The sequence below is a fragment of the Salvia splendens genome, chromosome 14 (assembly GCF_004379255.2).
Source record: "Salvia splendens isolate huo1 chromosome 14, SspV2, whole genome shotgun sequence".
In the NCBI taxonomy this organism is placed as follows: Eukaryota; Viridiplantae; Streptophyta; class Magnoliopsida; order Lamiales; family Lamiaceae; genus Salvia; species Salvia splendens.
This window is the reverse complement of record NC_056045.1, coordinates 7017531-7040096: the sequence shown is the minus strand read 5'-3', so window position 1 is coordinate 7040096 and position 22566 is coordinate 7017531. Positions and strand designations below refer to the sequence as shown.

The following is a 22566-nucleotide window of genomic DNA, read 5'->3' as shown; positions in this document are numbered from 1 at the left end:
GTGTCACTTGATTAGGCAAATCTAGGAGTAATTAACGTAATATAAAAATTAAGAGTAAAGAGCCTTGGAAATATGAAACAAAGACCAAGGTTGGGACCAAAACACAGTCTCCCACATGCGTCATGTGGGTTTTTAGATTAGTCAATCAATACTCCAAGTCTAAGAGTGCTTAAACCAATTAAATAAAGAATGCTGCTAAATTGTCATATTATGACCCGCCATAATTTGTCCTTTTTAGAAAATTAAATGAGTTCACTTAATAATTAACTCACCTTAAAATATCAAAACTCTTAAGACAACTCTACTCTCTACCTTATTTGATAAAGTAAGTACTTTATATTCATCCATCCAACAATGTTTTTATTATTTTTAGAAGATATTTACGTTTTATTAGAGTATTTTATATCCTTTTACTTTTTATTCAGATTTTTATTTAAAATAATATTACTCAGACATATACTATAATCTTAAGAAATATTTTTATCATTACTATTATTATTTTTATTTTTATAAATTAAGTATGACGAAAAAAGCTATCATAAATTCATAATCTAGTTATAACTTAATATTAAGTTTCAATACTATATTGTCATAATATTTCATAATCTAATAATCGTATATCATAGTACAGTATAATATATTATTATTAGATTATAATACACCTTAGTGTACATAAATTATTAACTTGTGTATTATGATATAGTGGAGAATATATTATAATCATAATTAGTGTATATACTACACTAATTATTACTACTATATACGAAGTATGTCACAGTAAACTTATTATTTACCACTATGTGTTTTAATGTGTCACGATTATTAGTATTACATTCAGTTGAGTAATAGAGTTGTCAATTCATTTTCAATTTAATTATGTAACAAAAATTTTAAAATTGAATAACAATTTGCTTTAATAAATCAGTGAGATAATTGAATAAAATAAACCTACATTATATTAATATACTACTCACTTCATTTCCTAAAAATAGAAATTATTTACCTTTTGGTTCGTTACCTAAAAATAAAAACTTTAAATTTTAGGAAATGGACATCACAATCTACTAACACTAGAAAGCATAATTATATTAGTTCGCAATTACATTAATATTTATTGACGTAACAAAACATATCAATCATGACTCAATATCAGTTCGTTGATTAAAAAATATCCGTTTTTTCTTGACTCAACCAGTTACTGACTAAATATCATATATTAATATGTTTTCTAATGCTAACTGATATTAATGTATCAAATAACTGTTATGATTTTCAATTTTTAAAGTTTTTATTTTTAAAAAGTTCTCACTGAAACCACTTCCTATGGTAATCCCTCCGATTTCTAAAATAAACTTTTGCACTATCGTTCTGATTTTTAAGTTAATCTATGATCAATTGAAAGTTGGAACTATGTAATGGTTATGTATATTGATAAAATGTTATGAAATTTACTTATTTATTCTCCCCCCCCCCCTCCCTAAAAATAGGAACCTTTTGAAACGGTACGAGTTTTAACGTAAAATTGGTAAAATAAGAGAGAGCTAGAAACAAAAGCGTGTTACTAAAAAATAGGTCTCACTTCATTAGTGAGAAATAAATTTCCATAAATAGAAAGTTTCTATTGTAAGAGGACGGATCAAAGGAAAATAGTTTCTATTTTTATGGAACAAGGGAGTATTATATATGAACACAAATATATGTAACGAAATGCTATGCTATAAATTGATACAAATCTAATGAACTTCAATATCAGTTAGTACAATCCTAAGGAGTAAAGACTTAAAGTCCTAAACCGTCCAAGTGATATCTAAAATCAGTTAATATATTCAATTAATTGGTCTATTTAATTAAATACTGAATATAAAAATAAGTTGAATATTACTATTAAGTAAACATATTATAGTGTATATAGAAATAAATGATTCGAAAATCACGATATCAAAATCGACGAGATTGAGACGATTTGGGAGAATTTTTGTTTGACAAAGTGGGTGAAGGCATGAACCTCGGTATATTCCTTTTTTTCCTTTAATTTTATTTAATTTCATGTTTTCAAATTTTATATATATATATATGAATTAAATTCAAACTTAAAAATAATGCTCCCATCTTTAAAACAAATAGCAAAGGGTAATAGTGTAAACAAACTTGATCATTAAATAACATAATTAAGTAGTTATTGCTTTTATGCTATATATTAACCTAAATACCCTTTTATGGTTGGCCATAATGTGGCCACATAGCATTACCCTTAAATTAATCGGCTGCAACTCGTTAATTAATTCACTTAATTTGGATTTGTTGATCAAAACCCTAGGAGATCGTGTGGGCTGTGGGTCGACTAATCTAGGGCTAATGCCCTAAACAAGATCTTCCTACCTATATCAAAGCAAAAGTGCTCTTCTTTTAAAGGCCAAAATTCATTACTTACTTTGTGTTATGATGAAATCATTAAACTATATTTCAATAAAAAATAATAAAAAATCTTCTTGATATATTTTCTAGTCCAACAACCAAAGTGTGTATATATTCAGTATTTCATCCGTTTCATAGTAGTAGAGTCATTTTGTCATTTTGGTACGTGCCATAATAGTAGAGTCATTTCTTTTTTTAGTAAAAGTCAACACGTTTCTTCTCACTTATTTTTCTCTCTCTTACTTTTTCCTCTATCATACTTTATTATCTTTTTATTTAATACATTACACATTTTTTTCTTAATCTCCGTGTTGGAAAGAAATGTCTCTACTATAATAGAACGAATGGAGTATTTTCTCGTCTATAAATACAACTAAGTGTATATTTAGTATTCATGAGATCAATAATTATGCACTAGAGCTCCGTTTTAGAGATAATTTTAGCCTAAGAGTTGGGCTTAATTAATTAACAATTAAACTATTTTTAAATAAAAGTTAGGAAACCTAGTTTTAAATTGAGTTAGATCTGAGATGGGAATTAGGTCAACTCTTTAATTTCCTTCCACTTTTTATTTTATTTCCCCTTCTTTACGCGTGACCACATTACACACATATTAGTAAAGAATTAAGACATGTACACCTTAATTACCTCAAAAATAAAATAGAAGAAAACATTCCATCCAGTTTTGTGAATGCAAATTCCCTTTTTGTGAATAAGGTAGTTCCAAAGCACAAAAAAAGGAAGTTGCATTAACTCATGAAATTAATACTAAGAACAATATAGGTTTGTAGCAAATAGAATCATTCCAACAACAATTCTCAAATTAGGACATAGTTGCCTATGAATCCCAAGACACTAGTCTAGTTTGACCCAAAATTAACTCCAAATTGGTTTACAAAGAAACACAGAGTTGTCACATTCTATATAGGAAAACAAGTGTATAGATGTAAGAAATTTTCTTGAAAATCTGTGAACTCAAAAACCTATATTTTGAGAAAGAATAAAGCTATGCGGCCACATTATGGCCAACCATAAATTAATTAAATAATAAAAAAATTATTTTTTTTTTCAAATTTTGGTTTAATACTACTTGATTTTACTTTTATATCATCTTCATTATATGTTGCTCAACATGTTAGTGTTGCTCTTTCGTAGTTTTTGCTCAACTTATTACTACTGTCATTTCTTGATTGTCGCTCAACGTATACAGTAATTCGTGATATTAATGTGTTTTACGTAATGGAATTCAAAGATAAGTATCAACTCACAAGTCCATTCACACACATATATGTTTATATCGGTAATTCTAATTTTTTATACATATAAATGGACTAAATTAACTCTTTATGGCCGGCCACATTATGACCATTTAGCATCACTCTTTGAGAAATGGCCAATGCCCCCATGCATAACTAAAGCCAATAAAGACACTCCAAGATTACCCAAAACCCAATAATCTAGACTTGTTTTCGCATGCATAATTTCTCCCAAAAACATTCCACAATCTGTAAAATGCTGCCCATATTTTTCTTCCCCCCACTTAAATAAAACATTTTATGTATGTGAGCTGAGCTGTATTTTACTTTTGTTAGTTTCTCAAGAAAAGTTTGTTAAATAAAGGTGACTAAATCCAACCTTCCCAAATGGCCTTTTCTTGCTCCTTCAAACTGAATTTTCATTACTATTATTTTTTTATACTTTTATTTTTGTTGTTTTTGTTTTCTCTACGACCCTTAATTTAGCTCAGGACCCCTTCAATTTAGCCTAGGGAAATACACACACTGTGTGTATTATGTGTATGTGTTTTTTAAAACAGTTTTTTTGGTACCCCTGTTTCTCCTGCTCTGCACTCTATTCTCTTGAAATTTTAGATACTTTTCTCAGTGCTCACAACGACATTTTTGAGGAGAGAATACACATAAATTTCAATACAACCTCCCATTCTTTATAAATCATTGTGTAGTACTTACTGCATTTTCCTGTCTCTACATTCACAACCCTCACTATCTCACTGCTCTCCTCACTTTCTTGATTTTGCCTTCATTTCCTTTTCTCCCTCTCTGATTCTAAAAATACAACCAACTTCTTATTTTCTTCAATTGAAAATTCGATTTCCACTGCTGCATTATTTTGTTTATTTTTTTTCAGTTTTCTCACCTAAAAATCCCATCTTTTTTAGACCCTTTGATTCCGAGAGTGGAGAAAGTGTTCAATCATATATGAATCGGTGGAAACAATGAGAAATGGGAACTCCAAGAAAAGCAAGGTTTACATCTTTGAAGAAGAAACCATTACTGCATTGATGATTTTGTCATGATTTCTGATTAATTTTTCTATAAATTTCTGTTTCTTGATATTAAGTTTTCATGGCCGAAGACATTGGTGAAGAAATGGTTCAACATCAAAGGCAAAACTGAGGATTTTCACGCTGATGACATCATTTCCGGAGGTAAAAAAATGCTCATGGTAAATCTAATTTGGGTCTCTGAAGAAGGAAAAATGAAATCTTTTTTATTTCTCTGACATTTTTAAGATTAAATAGAAGTGCTCCTGTGCAATTGGTGTGCTGAATCAAAGCTTGCTCTGCACATGAGTTTTAGATTGTTGCAGAGATTTCTGATATCTCCAATCTGCTGAGCTCTTTTCTCTTTCACATTCTGCATCATATCTCTGTAGTTACCTATATTTAATTCAAGTTATCCCTTTTTTCCCAAAATAAGAATTTTGTTTTGGTTTCGTGCAAATGTGGGTCATATGCTGATGGCCACAGCTTTAAAATCCTTTTTTTGAAGTATATTTTTGCTTTTTCAGGTGTTGATGAAGAATGGAGGAACAGTTTCAGAGAGAGGGAGGAGGCATGCACTATCAAGAAAAGCAAAACAGGTTCAGATTTTCCCTTTAGGACCACTATATATCATTACTGGCCATTATTAATCTTTGCAAGCATTTTTCTAAAAAATATTCCTTCTGTTTTGAGATTTGTGTTTGCTTACTTTCTCCTATTTGGATTAGTAGAGAGATCAGGTAGACGAGCCTCCGATCGTCTCCGAAGAAGTAAGATTGATCTTGAGGCCTCCCAGCTCACAGATGTGCATAACTCTAGGTGTGTGTTTTTGAATTCTAAGTTTGTGTATTTCATCATTTATCACTTTACTAATGCATAATGCCTTTATATTTATGTATCAGAATCTTTGTGGCAACATGGAATGTGGCTGGGAAGTCTCCCCCTAGTTATCTAAATCTTGAGGAATGGCTGCACACTTCACCTCCAGCGGATGTTTACGTCCTAGGGTGAGTTTGAGTTGGTCGAAAATTGTCTTCTTTTTGCGTTTATGCTGATTGCTGCTTCATACGTATTGATGAAGGGTTGTTTGCAAATTTTATTTAAGGTTTCAAGAAATTGTCCCTTTAAACGCTGGTAATGTTTTGGGCACAGAGGATAATGGCCCTGCTAGGAAATGGCTGGCACTTATTCGAGAAACGCTGAATAGTCTACCAGGGAGTAGTGGCAACTGTCGCACTCCTTCACCGGTGCCTGACCCTATAGTCGAGTTAGATGATGATTTTGAAGGATCCAACAGGGAGAATGCTTCCTCTTTCTTCCACCGCCGTTCCTTCCAGTCATTGAGCCGTAGCATGAGGGTGGTCGAGGATGACAGCTTGATGGCCCAACCAAGGCTTGATCGCAGATACAGTGTCTGCGATAGAGCTATCTACGGGCGTAGTAGGCCAAGTGAATATAGTTATGATCCGAATGGGAGGTGGGATTGCTCCTCAGGTGATGATAATAACGGATTGAGTGAGTCTCATTGCACTTATTCCTCGCCCGTTCCATACAATGGTTCTGCTTCTATGGAGGATAGAGACAGCGGTCCTGCTCAGTCGAGGTATTGCTTGGTCGCTAGCAAGCAAATGGTGGGGATATTTCTCACTGTTTGGGTCAAGAGGGATCTAAGAGACGCAGTACGGAATCTGAAGGTCTCATGTGTCGGTAGAGGCTTGATGGGGTATCTTGGAAACAAGGTATGGTTCTTGAATTCAAGAATGAGAATACTTTTGTAGTTAAACGGCAACGTCTTATTGTGTGTTTTGGCAGGGTTCGATATCAATTAGCTTGTCTTTGCACCAAACGAGCTTCTGCTTCGTTTGTAGCCATTTGACCTCTGGAGAAAAGGATAGTGACGAGCTGAGGAGGAATTCTGATGTCACGGAGATTCTGAGGAAAACACGGTTCCCACGAGTTCACAGCGTTGGTGATGAGAACTCTCCTCAAACAATTCTTGAGCATGAGTAAGTTATTCATATACTTTTCATATAAGTTTTTAGTTCTTTTTTCATTCTTGATTTGATTTTGAAAACCTTTTACCAGTCGAATCATATGGCTCGGGGACTTGAATTACCGAATAGCCCTTTCTTACCGATGTGCAAAAGCTCTCGTTGAGATGAGGAACTGGAGAGTTTTGTTAGATAATGACCAGGCAAGCAATATATAATTTCATCAAAGCTTCCATTTTACCTAAAAAACATTTTAGTGATTAATTTCAGTGCTTCAAAACAGCTTCGTGTAGAGCAGCGACATGGGAGAGTCTTTACCGGATGGAACGAAGGGAGGATATATTTCCCCCCAACATACAAATATTCAAACAATTCTGACCGGTATGCAGGTGAAGATATGCATCCAAAAGAGAAACGAAGAACACCAGCGTGGTGTGATCGTATATTATGGCATGGCCGTGGCCTCCAACAACTATCATATGTTCGTGGGGAGTCTAGGTTCTCCGATCACAGACCAGTTTACAGTATATTTCTGGCAGAAGTCGAGTCCATCAATCGCAACCGCATCAAGAAAAACATGGCTTATTCAAGCTCAAGAGTTGAGGTTGAAGAAATGCTTCCATATGCACATGGTTATCTTCAATCGAATTTCTTCTAAACGGAATTCAAACTTAGCTTCTTCTGCTCATGTGGATCTTGTGTTGGACCACGAGATTCTCCGCTGCCCCTCAACAAGTATGTGGTTTTAGGAGTCCTCGAATGATTTGAGGTGATTTCTGATTGCCCTTTTCGTTTTCGTTGCTCAATCAGTAGTCTACTCTCACTTGCTAAACCTATTACATAAACAACTTATGTTGACATTCACCTATATTGGTCATGTCCTCGTCTAACATTGGCTCGTATTTGCAGATGAGATGGAGGGAGGCGGAGATGATGATTCTCGACTCATTGCTAAATGTATGGTGCATCGCTTCAAAAGTGTAAACTCTCCCACAATGCATCAAACATCAAGAAATGTAGAGAATATGCAGCAAGCAAGCAATTAGGTTAGAAATCTCAGTTTCGTTGTTGCAATCATAGCTTATTCGTTCAGTATCGTAGATTGATGGTGAACACCCTATTGAAACTCAAATTCTTCTAGGAACATTTGTATACATTAGAAAATCATGGCCAATTGAAGATGGCTATTTCAACTGTAAATGAGTATTGTGTTCAAAAAACATTTTTGTTTATGAGGGCAATTCTTTCATTAATCAATGAAACTCTAGAATTTGTTGTAGTGTGCAGAAGATGTATAGGCTAGTATGAAAATTTTCCCTAAAACATGGATGAAGAGCTTTACCATCTAAGGTTTTAGTGTCTCAAAATTTGAGGGCTCTATTCTACATTAGAAACATCAAGTTTACTTGTGTATACATTTTTAACTTTTACTTTTGGTTTGTTTGTGTGTGAGAGTCTTTGCTCTTTGTGGTAGCCATGCTATTATTGGGAAGTCCTTACTAAATCCCAAGTCCAAAAAGAAGTGTTGTATAGTGTTATACCATTTTGGAAAAGCATGGATTAAGGTGCCAAGACGATAAACAATTTTAGATTTGTGTTAAATTTGGGAAAAATCACTTATTTATATTAGATTAGTGATGAAATCACTTATTTTTGAGTGATTTTGTGATAAATTTGTTACAAGCTATTTTAGTCAAATTTAATTTTAAAAATCGGCCGAAAAAGTCATGAACTTTAATTAGATTTGTTCGTAATTATCCCGCGAGAAAAATCACCTTTTTTTTGTGACATAAATACGAAAATATCCAAACTTGTTAAATTGACAGCTCCGTTAAGAGAATTTGAATAAACTTCATTTTTTCTGACAATTTGACCTTTATTAACATGCATCAAATATATAAAATGGATCACGAAGTTTCACAGAAATCCTCATTTTCTTTACCTACGCATAAAATACTCCCTCCGTCCCCCAATAGGAGTCGTTGTTTGACCGGGCACGAGTTTTAAGAAATGTAGAGAAAAATTGGTTGAAAAAGTTAGTGGAATGTGGGACCCACTTTTTTATATTGGTTTTATAATAAAATGTGAGTGGAGTGAGTTAGTGGAATGTGGGGCCTACTACCATTTATGGTAAAAATGAAGAGTGACTCTTAATGGGGGACGACCCAAAATGGAAATTAGCGACTCTTATTCGGGGACGGAGGGAGTACAAAACAATTGCGATATAATCGACATGCATAACAGTATAATACCGAATAAAATTAAAAGAAAGGCATATACTATACAGATGGAAAAAATGTGCAGAAATATTTGCAACTTGACTTTTCATTTTCCCTCCTCCTTAGAGCATCTCCAATGGCGGCATTAGCGTAGGCACGCCGATTTTTCACGGACGCCGGTGCTGACGCCGAACCATTGCAGCCGGCGTCAGCGAAACCGGCGTCAAAATCGGCGCGCCTACTCCGATTCTTGGACTGACGCCGACTCTCACGGCGCCATTGTAGGCCTCGAATCGGCGTCAGACCGGCCTCAGAATTTTATTTTTTTTAAAATTTTTTTCGAAACACTATATATACGCTCTTTGGACGTCACTTTCATTCGCACCACTTGTATTAACGAGTACTCTCTCTATCTTAATTTCTGTACAAGATCAACAACGAGAAATGGAGAACAACTACGAAGGTACTCCAGTGACGACCGGGTCTCAGACTCCCCCGACACCCGGGGAGGGTCTCAGACTCCCCCGGCTCCCGTCGGAGGTGGTTGGCCTCCGATGACCGGGTACTACAACGTGTACCCGTGGCAGCAGATGATGCCACCGATGGTCGTCGGGGGAAGTTTGCCTGCTTGGCAGGGGGTACCGCCGATGCAACCCCCTATGCAGATGATGCCGGGGTGGGCACCTGGGATGCAGCCACCGGCGCAGCAGATGATGCCACCGCCGCAGGGGACGCCCGAGGGGGAAAACGTCTATCGGCCGGCTTTGGATTTTTCCACCGGTTCTTCTCACACATCGACCCCAACGGATGCACAGTACACGCCGTTTGAGAGCTTCTCCTTAGAGGAGTTGGGTTTTGATATTAACGAGGTTCCGGAAACCCCCATTCCAAGCCGGGGAGTAGGGCGGGGTCCGAGCGCCCCTAAGAAGAAGGGCAAGGCCAAGAAGGTCGGCGAGTCGTCGTAGCCGGTTGAGGATAGCGGGGTCCGGAGGAAGTGGACAGACGCAGAGAACGTTGCACTGGCCAAGGCGTGGGTGAGTGTCTGCGATGATCCTCTCGTTTCGAACAACCAGAGGATCGTCAACTTGTGGGACAAGATAGCCGCAGCCTACAGGGCATTTTGCCCTGAAGGGAGACCGCGCACCGGGGAGGAGTGCCGGAAATGCTGGGACCGAATCAGGTCTGCCGTCTCTCGATTTTCGGGTTTGTACGCCAACGCCCTCCGCATGCGGACCAGTGGCCAAACAGAGGAGGACTGCAGGAGGATTGCGGAGAGAGCCTACCCGGATCCCGGGAAATACTACGACTTCACCTATTGGACCTCCTACCTTGTGCTCCACGAGTCGGAGAAATTCCGGGCAGGTGTCGAGGCAGGCTGGCCGAAGAAGCAGAAACTGAACTATACCGGTGAGTATAGCGGCAGCAGCGGTGGTTCCCACGACCTCCCCGAGACGGCCCAGGAGCTCCCGACCCCTCGTTCGTTCGGTCGCCGACCTCGCCCGGTTGGCCAAAGGCGGGCGCAACGGGAAGCGAGGGGGGCACCCCGAGTTCCCAGGAGGTCCAGTCGGCGTCCCCCCTCGGCAGGTCCATCGATGAGCTCAAATTCTTCGCGCGTCAACAAACGCGCGCTCAAATGGTGAAGACCTTAGCCGACTTCCGGACGGCGGTGGACCCCGAGGAGAAGACTTATCTTCGCGTATTGCTCCGGAGCATGCGTGAAGAATTGGAGGGGTTTCAGAGGGATACCGGCAGTTGCATGTCCAGATGATGTGGCAGGAGGATTTTAATGCAGATGATGTGGCAGTGGGAAGACTATGAGAGGGCTATTGCATGTCCAGAACCATTGGAAATGCTCTTAATGCACTATTATTACAAAGGCATAAACAACCATGATACCCATTATCACACAATTAGTATCATAGTTATAAATTAAAACAAATGAAAAAATGATATAACTAGAGAAGAAGGGATTGATGTAAAAAAAATAGAAAGTACAATTGTTGGAAGAAAAATAGCAGCAGACATTTGTCCCACAAATTACAATGTCAATACCCATGGAATATTAACTACAGATTCTGCTTCCCACCCAACAAAATCCAGTGCAAAAATCAGCCTTTTCCTTTTCCTTTATTCATTCCCACTGAATTTATACTAGTATAGTATTAGTACGGAGTATAAAAATAAATAGATTATACTATAAAATATTCAGAGTTAGGAGTATTTATTACATCCGATGTTTATATAAACAAGACATGTTTGGATGTTTCTGAATTTCGTACTGTGTGATTACCGCCAGATGTGACATATGTCGATTCCTTTTTTCTTTATTCTATTTTTTAGTTTCTCTGTTTAGAGTAGTTCATTTTTTATTGTACTACTAAAATAGTTTACTGCCAAATGAATTTTATTATTGTATTTTTGTTTTTGACGGAACATGATTTAGCACATACTGCTACAATTCAAGATACATTTAAGAGTAAGTGATAAATTTATAAAGCACCACCCCATTCGTCCCAGTTAAGATGACTTCTTTTTTTTTCATACGTATTTTGAAAATAATATAGATATAGTCTCTTCTACATTATTCTCTCTCTTACTTTAATTTCTCTGCACTTTAATTAGTTATTATCACTTTTCCAAAACACGTGCGAAAAGAAATAAGTCATCTTAACTGGGACGGATGTAATATGTATCTCTTTTAGCATGTATTCATTGAATATTTATGTATTTAGTCATGCATATATTTTAAATGTGTAAGTTGAATTGTGAGAGACGGAGAGAGAGTACTGAGCATAATTTCAGTAATTTTTTTCTTGTACATTAAGTTAGGACTCTCGGAGATGAATGTTTTGGTACGAGCGTGTTTGAAACTATTTTCATTATACTTTCATTATACCAATGTTATTCAAGTCTATGTCTGATCATTATTTCTAGACTCTTATTAATCTTTAATGATGTCTAAAATTTTCACTTAAGTATGTGACCAAGTAGGGAATATTATGAATTTGATTATCATTTGTTTCTAAGTGACTATCCGTTTATTACCAAATCTCCTTTTTGTTCACTCTTCTTATAATCCTCCCATAGTTACTATTTCTCGAGTTTGTTATCATTAACAAAGTGTGATCGTGACAATGATATATCACACGACTTCGACACACTGCTTCACTTAATTTCAATACACCAATATATATAGGAAAATGGGATGCTGCAAAGTGCAAACTCATTCAATGCTTCACAATAACTATTATGCAATGTTCTACATTTATACGTATTAGTCACATATTAATTATAAATATATTGTGTATATATATATTAGCTTGACCAATATTAAGATATTGGCCGGTGTTAAGGTAACATTTTTGTTACTCTAATTTAAATGAAAGATAAAAAAGGGAGACAAAGATCTAAGTGGGGATGGGTCACCTGTTCTTGCTTTCCATTTTGACGACATTACATCCCATTTGATTTCTTTTAATTAATTTTTTTGCAAAATCAGCATTCCTTCTTAACATAGGAATATTGAAAAGCTCAGTGCATAATTTAATACGGACCGGTCACTATGTTACTACAAAATGAGACAGAACATAAATATTTAATACTCCCTCCGTCCCGTGCTACTCGCACGTTTGCTTTTCGGCTCGTCACAAAGTCCTTACACTATTTATAATTTAAGTTAGAATTAATGCATTTAATTAATATGTTAGTTTAAGTTAAGAGCTCTTTTATTAAGTGATGTCTCATTACACCTAAAATTCTTTTTTAATTACACAAAAAAATCAATCCCAAATTTACGGCCTAAAATGAAAAGTGCGAGTAGCATGGGACGGAGGGAGTACTATTTATAAGAAATGTAGAGCGATTCTATCGTTAATATTGTCCCGATGAGAGATTAAGAACGGTTTGGTGATAGATAGGTCAGCCTCTGATACGAGTATATCTTCGGAAATATCTCCCATATCTTTATTATTATATTATCATATCTTTTCCATATATTTGTTATCTTATTCACCAAGTTAGGTTATTCGTAGGAGTATTATAAATATGACCTATTGTTATTTTCATTAATCGAGGAATGAATATATGAATTTAGTCTCTTTATGTTTTATTTTATGCCCTTTGTTTAAAGCTTGAGTTGTCGACGGGATTCCGCCTCCCGGGACTTCTTGTTTATCCTCTCCGGCATCGTGATAAGGGAAATACCCTTATCAAATTGGTGCTTTCATCCTCGAACTCATGGCCGAAGTCAATCTTCGTTCATGGCCGGAGGTATTGCAACTATCCGAAGACTTGCAGTTGAATTCAATAGCTGCAAAGTTGGAGCATATTCTCGCTAGGTTCGTCCGACTCGAGTCCCGATTGGTTGAGCATGAGCGCAGGGTAGCAGCGACGCTCCCTCCGTTGCAACCCGAACCTGATCCACCCGACCGACCCCAGCTGTACGACCAACCACCGCCCCCAACCTTCTCACCGCTGGACCAGACTCCGATTTCTCCTATTGGGAAGCCCCTTTACACCGAACCAGGCCCTAACAAACAGTCGTGGAACTCTCACGCCGGTTACCAGCCAGGGCAACTGGATTACCATCCTCCATGGCCACAATTTGCTGGTCCAAAGACATTCGGGCAGCCGCGGTCCTTCCCCGCCAGATACCAGCACGGGCGGTCGGACTACCACCCGCCGGGACAACCCTCATCGCAAGGATTCCCGACATATGAGCAGCCATCCCCAACCGGCTGGCCCCCGCAGCTGTCATACTACCAGCCATCTCCCCACAACAGCCACTATCAACCCAATGGCTACGGACCGCCGACCACATATGAGCATGAACCCTACCACCAGCCGCATTCGGGGGCGCCCCAGCACCCACCCTATTCTGGTCGGGAGTCTTATGTGCAGCGGTTTCTGCTCCAAGACACTCAGGTGGGGGAGGAAAACATGGAGGAGAATATGGATTCAAATGGACAACAGGATGTCAGCGCCATTGATGACCTGCAAAAGTTGAAGATAAAACAGCTTCGAGAGGAGGCTGCCAAAAGAGAAATTTCTGCTCGTGGCACGGAGAAAGAGCTTCTAGACAGGCGTTGCACTGACAATGACAATGTGGTACGTGACTATGATATAGTGAAAGAGGAAGCCAATGGGGAGAAAATTGTCACAACTGTGAAGAAAGATTCTGTTGTTATGCACTGCAGTGAGTCAAGAAATGGACCACCAGCTCAAGCAGGAACAACACCTATAAGGGCGTTGAGGCCTGAAGAATCAAAGGAGGAACCTCGTATTGTCAAGTTTATCTCACTTATTTGCAATATAAGGCAACCTCTATGTGAAGCTCTTGAACGTTGGCATGGATTTTACCAGAGCATTCATCCTACTCAGACGGGTCTATCACACATCGATATGTCATCCACTGCAGGCATCGAGTCTCACTCGGTGATTTTTTATGGGAATAATGAAGGAAGTCGTTCAATTATTCGGTGTGCATTTGATCCGGGGGGAGTTATCTTGCCAAAGCTGTTGTTTTGGACTCTCTTCATTGTGTCGTGGTTCCCACCTTGAGGACAAGGTGGATTTTAACCGTGGGGGAGTTGATACGAGTATATCTTCGGAAATATCTCCCATATCTTTATTATTATATTATCATATCTTTTCCATATATTTGTTATCTTATTCACCAAGTTAGGTTATTCGTAGGAGTATTATAAATATGACCTATTGTTATTTTCATTAATCGAGGAATGAATATATGAATTTAGTCTCTTTATGTTTTATTTTATGCCCTTTGTTTAAAGCTTGAGTTGTCGACGGGATTCCGCCTCCCGGGACTTCTTGTTTATCCTCTCCGGCATCGTGATAAGGGAAATACCCTTATCAGCCTCAAAGTTTGTTTGGAATCAAGAATTATAAAAATATGTAATATACGAGGGGGGACGAAGTTAATTATCACAATGAAATATACAGCCAGAATTATCACAAGGAGGGCTCAAATTCTGCAAACTTCAACCATGTACTCCTGAAATAGAGTTTACGTGTTAATGGTTCGTATGAATTCAGATACAGATTAATTAATTTGAGGATGACGCAAGGCTGAATTATGACAAATTCAGGCTACTAATAATGTGAAAAATGAAATAGGGTGGGAAAAAAGGGTTGAGGGTTTGCTTGTTAAAGAAGGGGAACTGCCACATGATTTGATCTGATATTTATCAGACAGCATTGAGCACGAGTGGTATATAGTCATGAATTGCTTCACTGCTACTCCAACTAAGCATAGTAAATGCATAACATAATAATTTACAGGATAATATACTTAATAATAATTGGTGTTGTATCTGGACTGGGCAGATGACTTCATCTGTGGCTAGGCATAAATTTCATATGCAATGCAAGTCCAACTAGTGTAGGGCTGTAGCTATTACTTATTAAATACTCGGATTAACTAGCTTGAATTGCGTACCTGGCTGTACATAAAAACCTCAGAATTGTTAGCAATCCGGTTGCTGCAATAGCATAGCGGCAGCGCTCGAGGAAACCGCCAGATTCGGCGCTTCACACGTGAAATGTTGTATATTTCTCTGAAATTTTTTTAGTGTAAAATAGATGGAAAGAAAGGCTCTTCATGGTGTTATGGGCCCTACGTACGTGTGCCGTTTTCATAACTTACTTATTACTCCATTTTTTTCTTTTTATTTTTAAGTATACTTCCATCAAAACTTGGCAAACACATTCTCCTTTTATTTAACTTGTCTTCGGAATATACTATTTCTCTTCGATTTTAATCCATATGATATAGCACCATCTATCTATCGCATGATGAATCAGAATAACTTACATAAATCTTACAAATATTGCCCCCTTGAATTAATTAACACACATTTATATCTTAGGCATGTGAAGTAATTAAATAAAATGGGAAGTCTGGATTACTTCTAATTTCATATTTGGAAGGACATTCAATATTATTTTCCAGTAATGGAAAATAATAATATTTTATTATACTTTAATTAAATTGAATCTCAATTAATTAATTAAAGCCTAATAGGTGTGGCCTAAATCTAAACCTCCATACCTCTGGTGCAACATAACTTCACCATAACTTTATAAATAGGTAAATAGATGAGAGAAATATAATTCTCATCAAATTTTCATCCCTCCAGTACACATAAGGATTGAAAATCTCTCCCTCTCTTAGTGGGATTCGGTCATTCTCTATTCAAGACCTATATATTTTGATCAGCTTAACACACTCTAAGATCAAAATTCAAGTTCTATGTATGCAGCATGTTTATTTATGTAGATAGTTTTAGTCTAACTAATCAACTAAATAGATCTAACTCTTGATTTATTTATTTTTCTCTCACCTTTCTCATATTGTATTCTTCCCTACCGTCATCTTCTTCCAATATGATTTCACTCGATCTATTCTTCATTGCAACAAAAATCAGAGGTATGTTTCTTCCGCAACCAACGCATATGGAACCAATATATATACCATCCCTGTCTCGTTAAAAAAGAAACATTTCCTTTTTGGATTATCCCATAAAAAATGAAACATTTCCTTAAATAAAAGAAAAAAAAAGCATCTCTATCTTTTCCATTTCTCTTACTTTACTAATATATAAAACCATCTCTAATATTCCCTCCGTCCATGAAAAATAGATCACATTTGTCATTTTTGGTTGTCCATGAAAAATAGAGCATATTCAAAAACGAAAACTTTTCAACAACTTTTCTCTTACTTTTTTCTCTTCTATCTTACTAATAATATGGATCCCACATTCTACTAACACTACTTCTCTCTTATTTTTTTCCCTTCTCCTTTACTTTACCAATTCTACATTAAAACTCGTGTAATTCACAATATGTCCTATTTTTCATGGACGAAGAGAGTATGAGTTAATGGCTAGTATATAATACTCGTTTCTCTTACTTTACTAATATATAAAACCATCTCTAATATGAGTTAATGGTTAGTATATAATACTCGATTATTTGAACTATTTCAAAATCATACCACGATGTATAGAAATTAAATGAACTTCTATATCTCGCAACGTAAAATTCTATCGATATTATAATCGGTCGATGCAGAGTTAGAATTTCTTGACTATTCAAAGTGGAATTATTCAACATTAAATTGATGTTGGATTAAGAAATTAGTTTTGCTTTTTTTTACTTCATGTCCAGGAGTACAACAAGGAACGGTTGTCCGTGTGGTTCGTTGTAGGCCAGGTGCGGCTGATTGTAGGTGTGCTGCTGGACGTTTGGAAAGCCGGATCCCAGCAATCGGGTTGTCTCGATGCTTGGATTTCAGCAAGCCGGAGGTCGGCTGCATCTAATCATGATTCCAATTTGGTCATTACCAGTGAAATTTGTGCAAGCAGAAACGAGGGGACATCGTTTGATCGTGACATGATGACATGATGACAGTAATTCGGAGGATGAGAACCGAATAAAGCACCAAATGGGGTGATCGGCGTCCGTTGATCGTCGATCAAAGGGTTGCGAGTCGTGGGAACGTTGCCCGTCGATCAAGTGAGAGAGTTTTCTATCTAGGCGCGAAAGTAAAAAAGACCGAAAGATGAAAGATTGGGGTTGCGAAAAATAAAAAAAGTAACTTTCAATTAACATAAACATAACTGATAACAATAATGATGGTGTATTATCAACTACTCCCTTAGTTCCACAGTAGTATAGTCATTTTGTCATTTTGGTACGTTCCATAATAGTGGAGTTATTCCTATCTAACAAAAGCTAACACAATTTCTTCACGCTTACTTTACCCTTTCTTATTTTATTCTCTCTTCATATCTCTACCTTCTTCATTTCTTACTTTATTCTTCCTTTAATTAACTCATTTAACACAACTTTTCTCAAATCGCGTGCCAAAAAAAAGCACTTTCATTACTATGGAACGAAGGGAGTACTATTAATTTATTAGTATTACTCATACTTTAGGTGCAGTATTAAAAATACTCCCCTTAGTTCCATTCATGGACGACACGAGTTTTAATAAGAAATTGATCAGGTAAGAGAGAATGAGAAAAAATAGATAAAGTACGAGAGATTGAGAGAGAAAATGGGTAAAGTATGAGAGTGAAAATGAGACTATTTTTTTGTGGATATCACACAATGGCAAAATGAGAAAACTTTTCATGGGTAGATGGAGTATCAAACATTGTACTCCCTCCATCCAAAAAAAATAGACTAGTTTTACCATTTTCGGTCATCCCCCAAAATGAGACAAATTCTAAATATGTAATGTTTTTCAACAAATAATAATCATACACATCATTTATAAAGTGAATCTCACAATCCACTAACACTCATTCTACTACCTTTTTCCTCTCTCACTTACTTTTTTCTCATTTCCCTTTTAATTTACTAATTACACATTAAAACCCGTGACATTTACAAGTTTGTCAATTTTTTGAGGACAAAAGGAGTATTATATAAGATTTTATAAGCTATAAAGATAAACTATCAAAGCCAAATTCAATGCATGAATAGACTGAAATCGCAAAATTTCTATGGATGGAAATAACATTTTTGTTGCATACAATTGGCATTCATTCTAATTAATAAATTAAAAAGTCCAGAGCCTTTGTCATAGCGGCAAAGAGCTCAGACATTATTTTATGTGGTGCAGAGTTCGAACCTTCTTGACATACGTTATAATTTCCTCCTTTCATGTAGGAGTTTATTTAAAAAATAATAATAATAATTAATAAATTGAAAAATGATGTCTTTTTATACATACTTTGACTAGGCAAGGGGATAATGTACATTTAAAGATCGTCGCCAACTTTTCTTTAAAGTAGTTGTTGTTCAACACTTACTTTAAAAAAATTAAATTGATGGAGTTTTCATACCTCAATTCTTTTCGTTTTGAGTTTTTATTATTCAACTCCCAACAACAACGTATAATATGGAACGTTCAAAACCTTTCCAATTTTCTTGCTTAATTTCCTTAAAGACGAGTTTGCATATTTATAGCTGTAAATGAGCTTATAATTATAATCAAATTATTTAAATTTATTTCAATTTTCATCACAGTGAGGTAGCATAAGTTTGTTTTGGTTGTAAATGATTTTATATAGGAGTATCTATTAGCTCCAACCAACTACAACGATACAAAAATTAATTTGTAAATGAGTCATAATAAAATAAATCAATAACCTATTTAAAGACGACACAATTAGCTCTAGGTAATAAATCCTGATATCTGAATTTTGATGGATAAAAGTCAGAATCATTAAATATTTGCGTAATCTATTCTTGTAAAGCGACACCGAAACTTGTGATATCCTAAATCCTCATTGATGAATATAGTTCAAAACATCAAATGTGCTAAATCCATATTTTCAATATGTGGCTCTTTTATATTGAGAATTGGGCAATTATTGGATCAGTATATGTGTAAGCATACGGAATATAAATGTGCAAGCATACAGAATTGTCACGACCGCACTTGATAAGGATAGCATAGTCGAGGAACCGTGACTAGGGGTGGGGGTATAAGAAGCGGGGATAGAAATAAGGGGAAATTAAAGCCAACATTGGTTGCGAGATATGACTAATTAAGTGCTGATACATAGAAGAAAGATACTCGATCATGAAGACTCGAGTAATTGTTTGTAAAAATTTCAAAATATCAGAGTTTTGAACAAAATAGACTTGAGTCTTTTAAGATGCACAACGGAAGCAAATGAACGCGGTTCCATGTATGAAGACATGAACCTCCGAGAGTCAAAATCTGACTGAATTAAATGTCTTGTCTCAATAGCACTTCCTCCACCACTTCGCTGCTCAACCTGCACATTTAGAAATATATGCATGGCTGAGTACAAAAAGTACTCAGTGAACACATTGCCGAAAATTCCACATATACATTTGAAAATATTGTCAAGCCATCATCACAGTAACACTCGGGGGTGTTATTGAAAAAGACCCGAGCTTACTAAAAATATTCACATTGGGCTGCAGTCTCTTTTTCCTGTACTTAGCCATATCTGATCACATTGTGCCGTCGAGATGGTGTTCTCGCACGGTCACCTTCTCTGCCGTTCACGATCAGAGGTTCCAAGTAGGGACACCACCCTACCAGGACTCAAAATCGAATCGATTCACATATATCATCATTCATAATTCACTTGGCCTTAGCCAACAGATAGACATCATACACAAAACATTTATGGCAAGACAACATCTTTAAAAATCACAACCATGTGTTCGTGTTTTCATAAAATACAATTTGTATTTTTAGTATAGGAAAGAAAGCTCACCTTGATCGTTTAGTTCCCTTATCTTGAATCTTTCGTTCCGACTTTACTTGCGAACGTACCCTTTTGAAAATAAAACAATAGGAAGATACTAATTTAGTTTGAAACTAATCTAATTAAATGAGAACGAAAATCTCAAGGTTTAACCCTATTATTAATATTATTATTATTATTATTATTAATATTATTACTACTATTAGTGTGATTATCATTCATTAAGAATTTTCTAAAACTTACATTATCTATTACTACTTTGTTGCTATTTCGGGCTCCGACTAAGTGACACTCCATGTGCCACTAAAATTTTAACGTAAAACTCTGAAATAAATTCTAAGATCAATTATTTTAGTTTAATTACATCATTTGAAGAAATCATAAAACAATAATTAAAGTAAACATTAATGAAATCTTATTTTAAAACTTAGGCTAAAATTTAATATTAAATTCCTCCAAAAGTGGTTCTTATTTTCGAAATTGGACTAAAATACATTACTGCAGTTTCATCTATTAAAGGGAGTTGGGCCCAGATTTATTCTTTTCACTAATTCAACCCAAATGAATTATCATTAGCCCAATTCTAATTAAATTAGTTGCCCCAAACCATTTAATTCTTTAGCCCAAAGCTTAAGCCCAATTTAAAGAAACCCTATGTAAAACTAAGTCTTCCTTCCTCCCTCATTCTCCAAAAGAACGACAGCCTTTTTCTCCCACTTGGACTCCGCCGCCACCCGCAAGCGTCGCCGCTCCGACGGCGTCCCTCCTCCCTCGCGTCTCTCTCCATCTCTTCTCTCCCTTCTCTCTCTCAGCCTCATGCCGTCGCGCCGCCATCCCCCCCTCCGGCTTTCCAGATTCGCCGCCGCCGTGCATGCACAGGCGGCGGCTTCGTCGTCCTTCTCCCGGAAGTCCGCCGTCTGCACGCTCCGTCTCTCTCTCTCTCTCGGTTTGCCGCACCGCCGCCGCCGCTGCGGATCCGCCGTCGTCGCGGGTCCGCCCCAGCCGCAGTCGCTGAGGATCTCCCCCCCCCCCCCGCCGCCGACGCCGTCTCTCGACGGGTAGGGTGGTCGGAAAGTTAGTTCCTCCACCCCTCTCTTTTCATTTTTTTAAAAGTTATTATTTTTATATATTTTTCTTTGATGATAAACTTTGTTGATTATATTCAAAATTCCGGATTCAAGGAATGAAAAAGGACAGATGTGTTTTTGGAGCGTGGGCTGCCATCGTCGGCGACGGAGTGCCGAGCTCGCTGCCGGAAGTTCTTCGACAGATTTACAGATTGGTTCAAGAAAAGTTCCTATATTTAATTAAGAGAATCTGCATTTTTTTTGTATGTTCTTGGGATGCTATAGCAACTATGTCCTTGAGGCTCTAAAATTGTCCATATGAAGTGCATATTGATGCTAAATTGGTGTTCTTTAAATTCTGGATACTAAGTTTGTATTTTGACGTAGACATGTTTTTCCTATGTGAAATATGCTGTAATATGTGGAAAGAAGGTGGGGTGTTGATGATACTCACCTAAAGTGACTCGTTGTTGTTTTGTTGGTTCTCTTTTTGGACCTTCCTTTATGTTTGGTGGAAGGATCTCTGCTGCCTTTCCTTTCTCTCTTGTTTTTTTTGTTGATGTGAATAAACTTTGGTGGAATGGTGGGGCAGGTGAAAAGGATAGTATTTAGGGGTGAAGATAGCAAGTGGTCTGACAGAATTTTATCACAAATATTCTCATATGTCAGAGAATGATTGTATGATACAAATTTTATCTGTAGCATTAAATGAGCTGTCGGAAAATTGATCCTCTAGGATCTGCTTCCATTATTTTAATATATTTATTTTTTTTATTATTATTTTATTTAATTATTTAAATAATTTTTTATTGATTCATTCACTTGTTTATTAAATTTTGGTGTAGGTATAATCGTTTCAAGTTCGTGACCGTTCGCGTTGAAGTACCCGTTTTCTTAAAATATACTCCCTCCGTCCCGCACTACTCGCACTTATTTCCTTTTTGGGCGTCCCAAGTTACTTGCACTCTTTCCATTTTTAGTAAAAATTTTCACCTACAGCCGTCATTTTTTACTTTCTTATACACTCATTCCTTAATTTCCGTGCCGAAAAGGAAAGGAGCGAGTAGCCCGGGACGGAGGAAGTATGATGTATAAATTAAATTTTCGTTGGACTATTGTTGGATGTATCGGACATTTAACATTTTGATTGTGGGACCTTAATTATTAAATTTGTTATATTCATATAGATGTAATATATATATACGTTTTCTACTCACTTCCCTATCGTCAAACAAACAACGACGACAATCTATCGTAGCTCGGATTTAAATCGCATAAAAGTCAATTATATAAATAATTAAGCTAATAATAATA

General features: G+C 36.6%; 1 protein-coding gene and 1 long non-coding RNA gene across 2 annotated transcripts; both read left to right on the top strand.

Moving 5' to 3' along the window:
• Positions 1-4223: 4223 nt before the first annotated feature.
• LOC121763617 (type I inositol polyphosphate 5-phosphatase 4-like) lies at positions 4224-7922 on the top strand. Its single transcript, XM_042159677.1, has 10 exons — positions 4224-4681; positions 4777-4864; positions 5227-5298; positions 5431-5518; positions 5602-5706; positions 5805-6438; positions 6512-6705; positions 6785-6893; positions 6974-7459; positions 7600-7922. Exons 1-9 carry the CDS (start codon positions 4652-4654, stop codon positions 7346-7348), a joined length of 1695 nt encoding a protein of 564 aa, XP_042015611.1. The 5' UTR covers positions 4224-4651; the 3' UTR covers positions 7349-7459; positions 7600-7922.
• Positions 7923-20881: 12959 nt separating this feature from the next.
• On the top strand, positions 20882-21792 carry LOC121764590. Its single transcript, XR_006042568.1, has 2 exons — positions 20882-21259; positions 21367-21792. It is a non-coding gene; the product is annotated as an uncharacterized LOC121764590 (long non-coding RNA).
• The last annotated feature ends 774 nt before the right edge of the window (positions 21793-22566 follow it).